We start from the raw sequence: 12,358 nt of genomic DNA, 5'->3' as shown, positions 1-12,358 counted from the left end.
GGCGTCTGCTCATGTTCACAGGTGTGCCACCACTTTTGTCAGGGTAGCATCTTCCTACATATCCAGAGATAGTCTGATTTTTAATTAGTAATGAGTTGAAAAGTCAAGTAGGCAAGTGGAACAGAGGCTGAGATGAGATCAGCCATTATCACATTAAATGGTGGAGCAGGCTCAGTGGTCTGTGTTGCCTACTCCTGCTTCTAATTCTTCTGTTCTTATGAAGCAAACAAGCATCTACTGTGTATATCAGGAACTTATATTTGCAAATGGAACTCATTTAGCAATTATTTGAACCTCTTTACCTCCCTCGCCATTTTACTGTGTGTTAATACCAAAATCTTTGACCATGTTTGTTTCCACTCACCTTAATATTGGCTTTTGTTGGTTGACATGAAGTTTTGACTTCTTAACATTGGTATAAAGTGTCCTGCATTCTTTATTTTATTAAAGACATGATCTAAATGTAAACTGTTGTTTTTGCTGTTTGGACTACTTCGGAGGGCTGATTCTGTACACCAGGACTGAAGTGACTGTAATATGTTTTGTGCTGCATCATTGTGTGATCCAAATTCATATCAAGAAACCAATGGCATTCTTGAAGTGTAGGTGAACAATGATTTAGCAGTGAGTTTCAAAGAAATGTTAACTCTGTTTCTCTGTTCACAGATGCTGCTGGACCTGCTGAGTTTCTCCAACCGTTGCTGTTTTTAACTTAGCTCTGATGTTGATTGAAACATTCATTTCCAGTAAATGATAACTTTGCACCATGCAATTAACGATAAGCTTCTTCAAATTCTGCTTCTTGTGGAGCCAGCAGCACACATTCCATCCATTCAAATTGATTTGTCTTGGTATTGTTCTATAGCTCTAGCAAGAATCTTACCAACATCCAACATTGTGGGCGGCACGGTGGCACAGTGGTTAGCACTGCTGCCTCACAGCGCCGGAGACCCGGGTTCAATTCTCGCCTCAGGCGACTGACTGTGTGGAGTTTGCACGTTCTCCCCGTGTCTGCGTGGGTTTCCTCCGGGTGCTCCGGTTTCCTCCCACAGTCCAAAAGATGTGCAGGGTCAGGTGAATTGGCCATGCTAAAATTGCCCGTAGTGTTAGGTAAGGGGTAAATGTAGGGGTATGGGTGGGTTTCGCTTCGGCGGGTCGGTGTGGACTTTTTTTTTCATCCAAAAGATGTGCAGGGTCAGGTGAATTGGCCATGCTAAAATTGCCCGTAGTGTTAGGTAAGGGGTAAATGTAGGGGTATGGGTGGGTTTCGCTTCGGCGGGTCGGTGTGGACTTGTTGGGCCGAAGGGCCTGTTTCTACACTGTAATGTAATCTAATCTAATCACACAAAATGTAATCAGTGATTAAAATAAAATGAATGTTTCCTCATGTGTATCCCAGTTTTCCATCACCTATGCTCATAATTCTCCTTATATGATGCGTTTGTTCTAATCCTTCTGTTTGACAACAGGTCACTCTGAGGCTGATTAAAAACCTGCAAATGTAGAAAGAGCAATTATGGTAGCAACCGTGTTGAGATGCTTGTAGCCTGGCTTTTCTTAACAGAGGGTAATCCAATGTCTGAAACATCTGGAGCCAATTGTACAATGGCTGTCAGCCCATCCTCACTTTCTGCCAATTTCTCAATCCAGTGAGGAGCATTGTTGGAAAGCAACTTGTGCTGTCTCTGAGAGGAGTACAAGTCATGGAACTTTTCACCTGCCACATTTTCAGAGCTAAATCTGCCAGTTGGCGAACTCATGTATGGATGCAATGTGACAAAATTGTTCATTCTGCATAGCTGACCAATCAGTTTGCAATATGAATTATTGTTTATGCAGTATTGTATATAGCTTATCTTTTTGTTCTTCTGAATTGTTTTGATTTTTGTTAACTGAATCAACAGAAAGTAAAATTGCTGTGCAGTGCGTTCTCTAGAATAACAATACAATTTCAGTTTACTTGGAATGTATTTACAGAAAATGTAATTTAATTTGCACAAAGAAAGGTTGTGGAGAACACTTAGCAGTGAATCTAGTGCCTATGTACTGTTAACACTTCTATATTTGTGGAGGCTTTTTAAATAAAAATTGTAAATACCTCAGGGTCATCCTGAGATAGCATCAGACAGAGAGAGATTTTATCACAAATGAAATCCCGGTGACCTTGCTTGAATGTTTCTTTCAAGAAGTCGCTTTCGGATGGAATGGATATCCTTGATGGAATGTTCTCTTAATCCCTATTTCCCTGGCGACTAGAACCTGTATTTATATGTAACTGTAGATATTTTGAGAACCAGGAAAGAAATTCTCATCTTAATTATGAGGATTTACTCAAACAAAAAGGTGATGCAGTCAGTTTTGGGTTACATGCATTCTTGTTGCTTCAGTGATCAAAATTTACAGATGTACAGTCATTTCTGCTGTAATGTGTGTTTCTTCAACGTGAGTTAACTTTAACGCAGTTGAAAACTTTAGACCGTTATTTGTAGAACACAAAATTTCCTTATCTGTATTGGCTATAATGTGATTCTGGTCCCATAAGTTTAAATGGTGTGGCTATTGTGCATTTTTCTTATAATGCAAGATCGCACGAGAATGGAACTATCGTGTTATGTCAGAGTTGACTGTATTACTTTTGTGTGAGATGTCATTTCTGTACACAGACAGTTCCGGAATCCAGGAGTGACTTGGTAACATGTATTCCAGATGAGGGAGGTTCTTATTCTTATGGAACATATGATTGTTTAAAAATTTCTATTAATGCACTTATAAAATGTTTTTGTTTATTAGGAAAAAGTACTTTCTTTGAATGCTTTTGTAAAAGTGAACTTCATTATAAAGTGCTAATCATACTAGTGAACAGTACACAAACTAATAGAATCTGAAATATTGTGAATGCTAGAAGCTGTGAAGGCTGGAAATCTGAAGTAAGAACAAAATTCTGGAGATACTCAATAGATCAAGTGGGACCAGTAGAGTGAAACAAGAGTTAACATTTCAGATCTGTGACCTGTGAAGTGCGAGTATTTACAGTATTTTCTGTTTGTATGATAATATACAAATTAATATATTTATTTTATTTTATTTATCTACATTTACTCAGTGGAGCAAGTTCCTGTAGAAGCTTATCAAATCCCTCTTTCGCAAGCAGAGGTTCTCGAGGAGGGAAATGATGTTACCCTTGTTGCCTGGGGAACTCAGGTCAGTATTTGTGCATATTGTATTCTGAAGCAAGATAGATGGTGTTCTGTATTTGACATAAAATCAAGTTAAAATAAAGTGGCTTTGAAAAGCAGAGATGGAGTACAGTACATGTTATGTTAATTAATTTGTTAACTAACTATTCTGAAGAAGCAGGGAGACATGGATGTGTATGTGTATAAGTCTTTCAGGTGGCAGGACAGAAGAATAGAGCATCTTCTAAAGTATGCAGTATTCTAGACTTTATTAACCAGGGCAGACAATACAAGAGCAAAGACGTTACACTGAACTTATCTAAGAAACCTGTTAGTTTTAAGTAGAAAATATAGAAATAAAGCTGGAAGTTCTGGGTTGAGAAATTTCATTAATGACGATAGACTGGAAATTTACCAGTGATTTCCTTTAAGAGGATATTAGATAAAAGTCTTCAACATCACATGGTATTTGGACAGTGATCACCAGTCATGTGAAAAAAAAAAGTCATGTAATTCTTAGGAAGCTTTATTTAGTGAAAAGTTAATCTTCACAGTATCCTTTAAACCATTCCAGGTCTTTCCACAAAGTTTTTGAATAAATTCAACTTTCCACAATCCTTCAAAAATTAAATCCTTCAGAAAATATTGAATATGAAGGCTCTTTTGTAACACTCTTCCGAAAAGAATTGAGAATGAGACGGCACAGATTTAAAGTAATTTGCAAAATAAGTCGATGTGATGTGAGCAAGTGTTCATTTCTTAGAAAATAGATCTGGAATTCACTACCTGGCAGTGTAGTGGTGACAGTTTGATTACAAGTATTGGATCGTTATTTGAGTAGAAACATTGTACAGGGTTTGGGGAAAAGGTAGGAGAATGGTACTTATTTACATGGAAAGTCAGTGCAGACACAGTGAGTTAAATGTTTACCTCCTGTACTGTATTAATTCTGACGTTTTGTGAAATTGATCTCTCCTGTTTAATATCCGCCTGTGAAAAATAATGCATCTTGGTGCCTTTGCTCTGCCCTTGATATCACTCAGTTTGAGAAGAGTGATGTGTGAATCTGTATCCAGATGGATATTCAAATGGATCTCAATCTTCAAATTTTATAGGAGTAAAATAAGTAATTTTACTTAATCAAGTACATGGATGTATGTTCCAATTCCATGCTCCACATCAGACCACAAGACATAGGAGCAGCAATAGGTCACTCAACCCATCACATCTGCTCTGCTACTCCCTGAGTTCATGACTGATGTGATGTTCCTCAACTTTTTAAAGTGTAACCTTACTGTCTGCCAGAGGAAATGGTGGATACAGGTACAATCACATCATTTAAAAGGCAGACAGATGGGTATATGAATAGAAAGGGTTTAGTGGCTTATGGGTCAAATGGTGACAATTGGGACTTGATTTATCTAGGATATCTGAGTCAAGAGTGTGGTACTGTAAAAGCACAGCAAGTTAGGCAGCATCTGAGCAGCAGGAGAATCAACGTTTCGGGCATAAGCCTTAATCAGGAATGAGCGTTCCTGATGAAGGACTTTTGCCTGAAACGTCAATTCGTATGCTCCTCGGATGCTGCCGGATCTGCTATGCTTTTTCAGCACCACACTCTCGACTCTGATCTCCAGCATCTGCAGTCTTCACTTTCTCTAACCGAGGATATCTGAGTGGCATGGACAAGTTGGACTGAAGGGTCTGTTTCTGTGCTGTACATCTCTATGACTCTATTTTGCTGTCTTATTCCCTTGATTCCCTTACTCATTAAACATCTGTCTGTCTCAGCCTTGAATATGCTTAATGACTCAGGCTCAAAGGTCCTCTGTGGTAGACAGATTCACTACTCACTGAGGGAAGAAATTCCTCCTCATCCCTGTCTTAAAAGGACTACCTTTTTTCTGAAATTATAGTCTCTGGGTTCTAGACTGTCTCACAGTGGGAAAAAGCCTTTCCACATCTATCCTTTCAAACCTTCAAGAAATAATATATGTATCAGTAAGATTTCCTCTCATTTTTCTAAACCCAAATGATTACAAGCCTAAGCTACTCAACACCTTCTCATGATAGGTGATAGACATTTTAGTTATGGCAAATAGAGCATTGATGAATAGCTTAATGCAATTATATAATATACATTGTGATTAAGGCGATGTCTCATTGCAGACTGTAAGGAGCCAGTGTCTCCAAAGTTAAGGGCTCTAATGACTCTAAAAGACATTGGCAAACTCTCTATGGACTCTCACTTGGACATTGTAATTTTTTGGAGCTGCATTGCTTTTAGTTGACATTGTAGCTGTTGAACATAGACAGTTGTTAAGATAGAGGCATCCTTTGTCAGTATTTTTTCAATGCTATCATCTGGACAATAAGAACCTCTGTGTGTAGTCAAAAATACTTCATTGGTGCTTCCTGTGAAAGCATCATTGCAGTAGCTATGTGGGATGTTCTTGACACATGATGTTTCAGTTAACCTTTCTATTGTTACTGATTCAAAAAATATGAATCATTCCTGCTGCTCTTTTGAACTGTGCTTTGTAATGTCCCTTTGAAAATGCATTTATCATTTCACTAATATTTTATAAACTAGCAGTAACCTTTGCAATGTCTTGGATTTGTGAATAGTTCATAAACTAATATTCTACTCATCTTGGCAGACATTGTCTTACAGGGCAATAATATTTCAAATGACACAACCATCACACATAGATTTAGCATGTTTAAAAAGTTGTTTTTGCTTTCATTGTTCCATTAAATTGTTTTTGATCTTTCATTGGTACGCAGAACATTGCAGTTCTCCACATTAAATATAATCTACTTTCCATTTACCCTATGACTAAGTCTTTATAGATGTCTTTGAGCTATAAAATAAAAAATTCTAGTATGCCTACAATGATTTGTATAATTTGCAAATTTACATGATCTGTTTGCAGTGTTCTTGGGAATCTCATTACTTAACACGAACAACAGAGGTTACAAAAGTGATATTCCTAATTGCTGATGCTTAATTAAAAATAATATTGTAGAAGATTAGTTCCTAGTTATTTTTGTCTCACTGTTTCAAAAATTTATAATTTACGATTAATTTCTGAGAGCTGTGGTTTTTTCTGAAGACTCTTGTGAATTACCTTATCTGAAAGATCAAATATTTACATAATTAAACTTACCTATTAAGTTTCAGAATCAAGAACGAGAACCAGTCTAATTGAACAGAACTGGACTCCATAAATCCACACTAGCTTCAAATTGTTGTGATCTTCTTTCTGATAAAATGTAATAATAATCATCATTTATATAAAGGGTTTGGGTGAGAACATAGGAAGTATGGTTTGTAAGTTTATAGATGACACAACAAATTAGAGGTGTAGTGAACAACGAAGAAGGTTACCTTCGAGTATAATGGGACCTTGATCAGATGGGCCAATGGGCCGAGGAGTGGCAGATGGAGTTTAATTGAGATAAATATGAAGTGCAGAATTTTGGAAAGGCAAATCAGGTAAGGTCCTGGAGAGTGTTGCTGAATAAAGAGACCTTGGAGTGCAGGTTCATTGTTCCTTGAAAGTGGAGTCCCAAGTAGACAGGATAATGAAGAAGGTTTTTGGTACGCTCACCTTTATTGGTCAGTGCATTGAGTATAGGAGTTGGGAGGTCATGCTGTGGCTGTACAGGAGATTGGTTTGGCCACTATTGGAATACTACATGCAAATCTGGACTCCCTGTTATAGAAAGAATGTTGTGAAACTTGAAAGGGCTCAGGAAAGATGTACAATGATGTTGCCAGGTTTGCAGGGTTTGGACTTTAGGGCGAGGCTGATTAGGCTGGGACCTTTTTTCCTTGGAGCATCGGAGCTGAGGGATGACCTTATAGAGGTTTATAAAATTATGAGGGGCATGGATAGGGTGAATGGCTAAGGTCTTTCCTCTGGATTGGGGGAAGTCCAAAACTAGAGAGCATAGTTTTAAGGTGAGAGGGGAAAGATTTAAAAGGGTCCCTTTTCACTCAGAGGGTGGTGTGTATACGGAATGAGCTGCCACAGGAAATGGTGGAGGCTGGTACAATATTTAAAAGCAAGGATTTAGAGGCATATGGGCCAAATGCTGGCAAGTGGGGCTAGATTAATTTGGTCGGCATGGATGAGTTGGACTGAAGGGTTTGTTTACATGCTGTACCTCTCTGACTCTAATAGGATTGCCTGGGTTATGCACATGACCTTACTTTACAGGATTGGGATATATTTGTTTGTCATTTTGAATAGCAAACAAAAAAACAGCTGTCGGACTCTATTTTTTAAAAATTGTTTCTATTTAGTAATATTGTTTTTTGTGTAGTAAAGTTTTGCTTTGCTATTATATATTTTAATACTGACATCTGGCTTGTTTGTGAATTGGATTGCATTTCTCCATTCTCTTTAATATCTGCAATATTTTTGAATTGTTGATTTCAAATTTTGATGGTTGTTGAAAATTTTAATAGGTCAATTATCTTGGTGATCCTGAATTCATATTTTCCATCCTTAGTGTGCATTATTAGTATCTTGGTGATCCCAAATTCATATCTTCCATCCTTAGTGTGTAGTATTAGTTTAATATGTAGTTTCCTGCTACAAAATGAATAAATGATCATTTTCAGTTCTGATGTACACTTTTTGTCCCAGGATAAGACCATAAAAATAGAAACAGAAGTAGGCCATTCAATCCATCAGGTCAGTTCCACCATTCACTGAGCTCATGTCTGATCTGATACTTATTTTGTCAGTTTGTCATTGGCATCTTTTATGTATTTCATTCTTTGTTCTAACCTGCTTGCTTAAAAATTATTTGGAGATCCTGGTGTTAAACTGGGGTGTACAAAGTTAAAAATCACACAATCAAAGCTAGTGCTTCCAAATAAACCTATTGGATTATAATCCAGTAGGTTTATTTGGAAGCACTAGCTTTCGGAACACTGCTCCTTCAAAGGAGCAGTGCTCCAAAAGCTAGTGCTTCCAAAAACCTTTTGGACTATAATGTGGAGTTGTTGATTTTTAACCTTGCTTAAAAATGTTATGTTTAAAAATTCTTGCACTTAACAATGTATTTAACTTATCTAGATCTGAAGTTTTCAAATTAACTTGTGTTCCTTTGTATTGTGATTGCACTGATTAAGGTATTTGATGGTGTTAAGGACCTTGATCGACTAGGCCAATGGGCTGAAGAGTGTCAGATGGAATTTCAATTGGATAAATGCAAGGTGTTGCGTTTTAGTAAAACAAACAAGGGCAGGACTTTTACAGTTAACCATAGGACAGTGAGTAGTGGTGTTGAACAGAGAAACAGGGTGGTTAAGAAGACGTTTAACACACTTGTCTTCATTGCTCAGATTCTTGAGTATAGGAATTGGGACATTATGTTGAGGTTGTATAGGATGTTGATGAAGCATCTTCTGGAGTGAAGTGTCCATTCCTTGTCACCAGGATTTAGGAAGAATTAGATTAGATTAGATTACTTTACAGTATGGAAACAGGCCCTTCGGCCCAACAAGTCCACACCGACCCGCCGAAGCGCAAACCACCCATACCCCTACATTTACCCCTTACCTAACAATACGGACAATTTAGCATGGCCAATTCACCTGACCTGCACATCTTTGGACTGTGGGAGGAAACCGGAGCACCCGGAGGAAACCCACGCAGACACGAGGAGAACGTGCAAACTCCACACAGTCAGTCGCCTGAGGCGGGAATTGAACCCGGGTCTCTGGCACTGTGAGGCAGCAATGCTAACCACTGTGCCATCGTGCCGCCCAAATATTATTAGGCTGGAGAGGGTTCAGAAGAGATTTACCAGAATGTTGTTGGGAAAGGAGGGTTTGAGTTAAAAAGAGAGGCTGGATAGGCTGGGACGTCTTTCACTGGAGCATAGGAGGTTGAGGGGTGACCTTATCAAGGTTTATACAGTCATGAGGGGTTTAGATAAAGTGAATGGCAGGTGTCTTTCCCTAAGATGGGACATTTCAAGATTAGAGTGTATATTTTTAAGGTGAGAGGAGAAAGATATAAAAAAGACATGATGGGAATTTATTTAGGCAGAGTTTCTGTGAGGAATGAATTTCCAGGGGAACTGGTGATTGCCGGTACATTTACAATGTTTAAAAGATATTTGGATAAGTACTTGAATAGGAAAGGTTTGGAGGGATATGAGCTAAGCCCAGGCTGGTGGGACTAGTTTAGTTTGGGATTATGGTCAGCATGGACTGGTTGGACTGAAGGGTCTGTTTCTGTGCTGTAGGATTCAGTGACTCTATACCCAGACCAAATCATTTCAAAATATGTCAAGGAGTTAGCCAAGACCTTAAGGTTTTCTTATTTTATAAAGCATTGCATTCTGGATGCAATTCGATTGGTCACAATCTCAGGCTTGAAACAAATAACCATTTATTCATACACTATAGTTAACAAATAGACAAAAAAAAATGGCTTATCTGTAACTCGATCAAGATACTCGAAATAATAAACTCATTACAGGTGATGGCTCAACAGGTGGCATGGTGGCTCAGTGGTTAGCACTGTTGCCTTCCAGTGCCAGAGACCCGGGTTCGATTCCAGCCTCTGTCTCAACCTTTCTTCTGAAAAAAGGGACAAAATACACCTGTTAAAGCCGTATGAATGTTTTTTCAATGTGGTGATGTTTCCAGTTTACATTCTCAAAAAAAACTTTGCAATTACCTCAAAATGTTTATGACACTTTTGTGATAGAAATTGAAAGATTCATTGCTAGTATTATGTACTAATTGCTAGTGTAAACACCACTATTTTAACAGTCTAAGAATGGATATATTGTAAAAATCAAATTCCTTAGGATTTTTTGGGGGGGGGCAGGGAGAAAGTGGGAGGTATTGTGGCTCTTAATATCCATATCTTACTCGCCCTTGTTTTATGACATATGTTTCTAAAAGTTTACTTTCTATTGAGCCAATCTGCAGTTCATCAAGCTCTTGATTATGACTCAAACTATATTATATCAGGGGATACTTAACCACAGCTTCAAATGTTTAATTACATTTCCAGAAGTGTTTGTTTCTGTGCCCACAGAATAATACTGAGCCATTCTTGGAATTAAAATGTAACAGGCTATATTTACATAGGGTTAGATTAGATTCCCTACAGTGAGGAAACAGGCCGTTCGGCCCAACAAGCCCACACCGACCCTCTGAAGAGTAACCCACCCAGACCCATTTTCCTCTGACTAACGCACCTAACCTATGCAGTTAAGCATGGTCAATTCACCTGCCCTGCACATCTTTGGACTGTGGGAGAAAACCGGAGCACCTGGAGGAAACCCACGCAGACACAGGGAGAATGTACAAACTCCACACGGACAGTTGCCCGAGGATGGAATTGAACCTGAGACCCTGGTCTGTGAGGCAGCAGTGCTAGCCACTGAGCCACCGTGCTGTCCTTGTTATGAACAGTTTAACAAAAAGCCAAGTGGCAATTTCCTATAAGTGATTGTGTGTAGGAATAAGTGTGTTGGGAAAGTTGAACAATTGAAATGCACAATTGAAAAAGGTGGACTTTGAAATGCTTTTTAAGCCTGGTCAGAGAGAAACACTCCCAGTGGCCATCACCATCCTAAGGCAAACCTGGACCTTCTGCAGAGGCCGTGGTGCTACCACTACTGCATAGCATAGGTTTGGAAGTAGGTTGAAATAGTCCCTAGAGGACCAACATAGTGAAGACGCTACATGCGAATATCCATCTTGAGTGCTGCATTTAGAGGTCAAAGATAATTAATGTGTATGATTTTAGGTGCTAAAATTGTTGTTAATGACCACTATGTCTTGATTTGTTGGCCCTTTTACACAGTTGCTTTGAGTAGTGTAGTTTTAAAAGCTATACACATTCATATCAGTGAGAAAACTTCTCCGAGATCTTTATCAATAAGATATTTGGTTGGGTAAGGTATCTTTCTTCATTATATTAGAAAATTATTTAATCTCTGTTGGACGATGAAGAGGGTTTTTTTTTGACGCATTGAGCAGTGTTTAAAAATGGCAGCTTATAGTGACACCATAAATTCAGGGCAGAATGAAGGTGATGACTAGTGGCACCATCAGTCTTACCTGGAGAATGTACTTCTGAGAATCAATATGATTCATATCAGACGTGCAATTTTGTGTCATGTATCTATCCTCCAATCACTACATTTTGCTGGAGAAATAACTCGGAGACATTATTACAGTTTTGGTCATATGTATTGTTTATTTCAGTCAGTAGAGATTCTGATTAAACAGATTCTGTTTGGTGGAGATATTGTATGCTGCAGAAAAATCTATTAAATTCCATCATTCCTCTACCACATTGACTTCACATGCTCACTTTGTTTAAAAATAGCAGAGGTTTTCAAGCAACAAAATCAGGTGTACCTGAGAACTCTGTGGGAAGCTGGAGAAGTGAATACTGGGCCTCTTTCTGAGATATTTGTATCACTGATTGTCACAGGTGAGGCGCCGGAAGACTGGAGATTGGCAAACGTGGTGCCACTGTTTAAGAAGACAAGCGGTAAAGACAAGCCAGGGAACTATAGACCAGTGAGCCTGACCTCAGTAGTGGGCAAGTTGTTGGAGGGAATCCTGAGGGGCAGGATGAACATGTATTTGGAAAGGCAAGGACTGGTTTGGGATAGTCAACATGGCTTTGTGCGTGTGAAATCATGTCTAACAAACTTGTTTGAGTTTTTTGAAGAAGTAACAATGAAGATTGATGAGGGCAGAGCAGTAGATGTGATCGATATGGAGTTCAGTAAGGTGTTCGACAAGGTTCCCCATGGGATACTGATTAGCAAGGTTAGATCTCATGGAATACAGGGAGAACTAGCCATTTGGATACAGAACTGGCTCAAAAGTAGCAGGTGGTGGTGGAGGGTTGTTTTTCAGACTGGAGGCCTGTGACCAGTGGAGTGCCACAAAGATCGTTGCTGGGCCATCTACTTTTTGTCATTTACATAAATGATTTGGATGCGAGCATAAGAGGTACAGTTAGCACGTTTGCAGATGACACCAACATTGGAGGTGTAATGGACAGCGAAGAGGGTCACCTCAGATTACAATAGGATCTTGACCAGATGGGCCAATGGGCTGAGAAGTGGCAGATGGAGTTTAATTCAGATAAATGCGAGGTGCTGCATTTTGGGAAAGCAAA

General features: G+C 38.8%; 1 protein-coding gene across 3 annotated transcripts in view; it reads left to right on the top strand.

The window, feature by feature from the left end:
- The window catches only part of bckdhb (branched chain keto acid dehydrogenase E1 subunit beta), a 284,897-nt gene that overhangs the window by 100,377 nt on the left and 172,162 nt on the right, over positions 1-12,358 (top strand). For all 3 annotated transcript variants that reach the window (XM_043686955.1, XM_043686954.1, XM_043686956.1), the window contains one exon: positions 3,104-3,201. In XM_043686955.1, the coding sequence (XP_043542890.1) occupies positions 3,104-3,201 (98 nt within the window). The remainder of the gene's footprint in view (positions 1-3,103; positions 3,202-12,358) is intronic.

The sequence above is a fragment of the Chiloscyllium plagiosum genome, chromosome 3 (genome assembly GCF_004010195.1).
Source record: "Chiloscyllium plagiosum isolate BGI_BamShark_2017 chromosome 3, ASM401019v2, whole genome shotgun sequence".
NCBI lineage: Eukaryota > Metazoa > Chordata > Chondrichthyes > Orectolobiformes > Hemiscylliidae > Chiloscyllium > Chiloscyllium plagiosum.
Note: the sequence above shows the minus strand (reverse complement) of the source record. Positions and strands in the feature narration are given on the sequence as shown.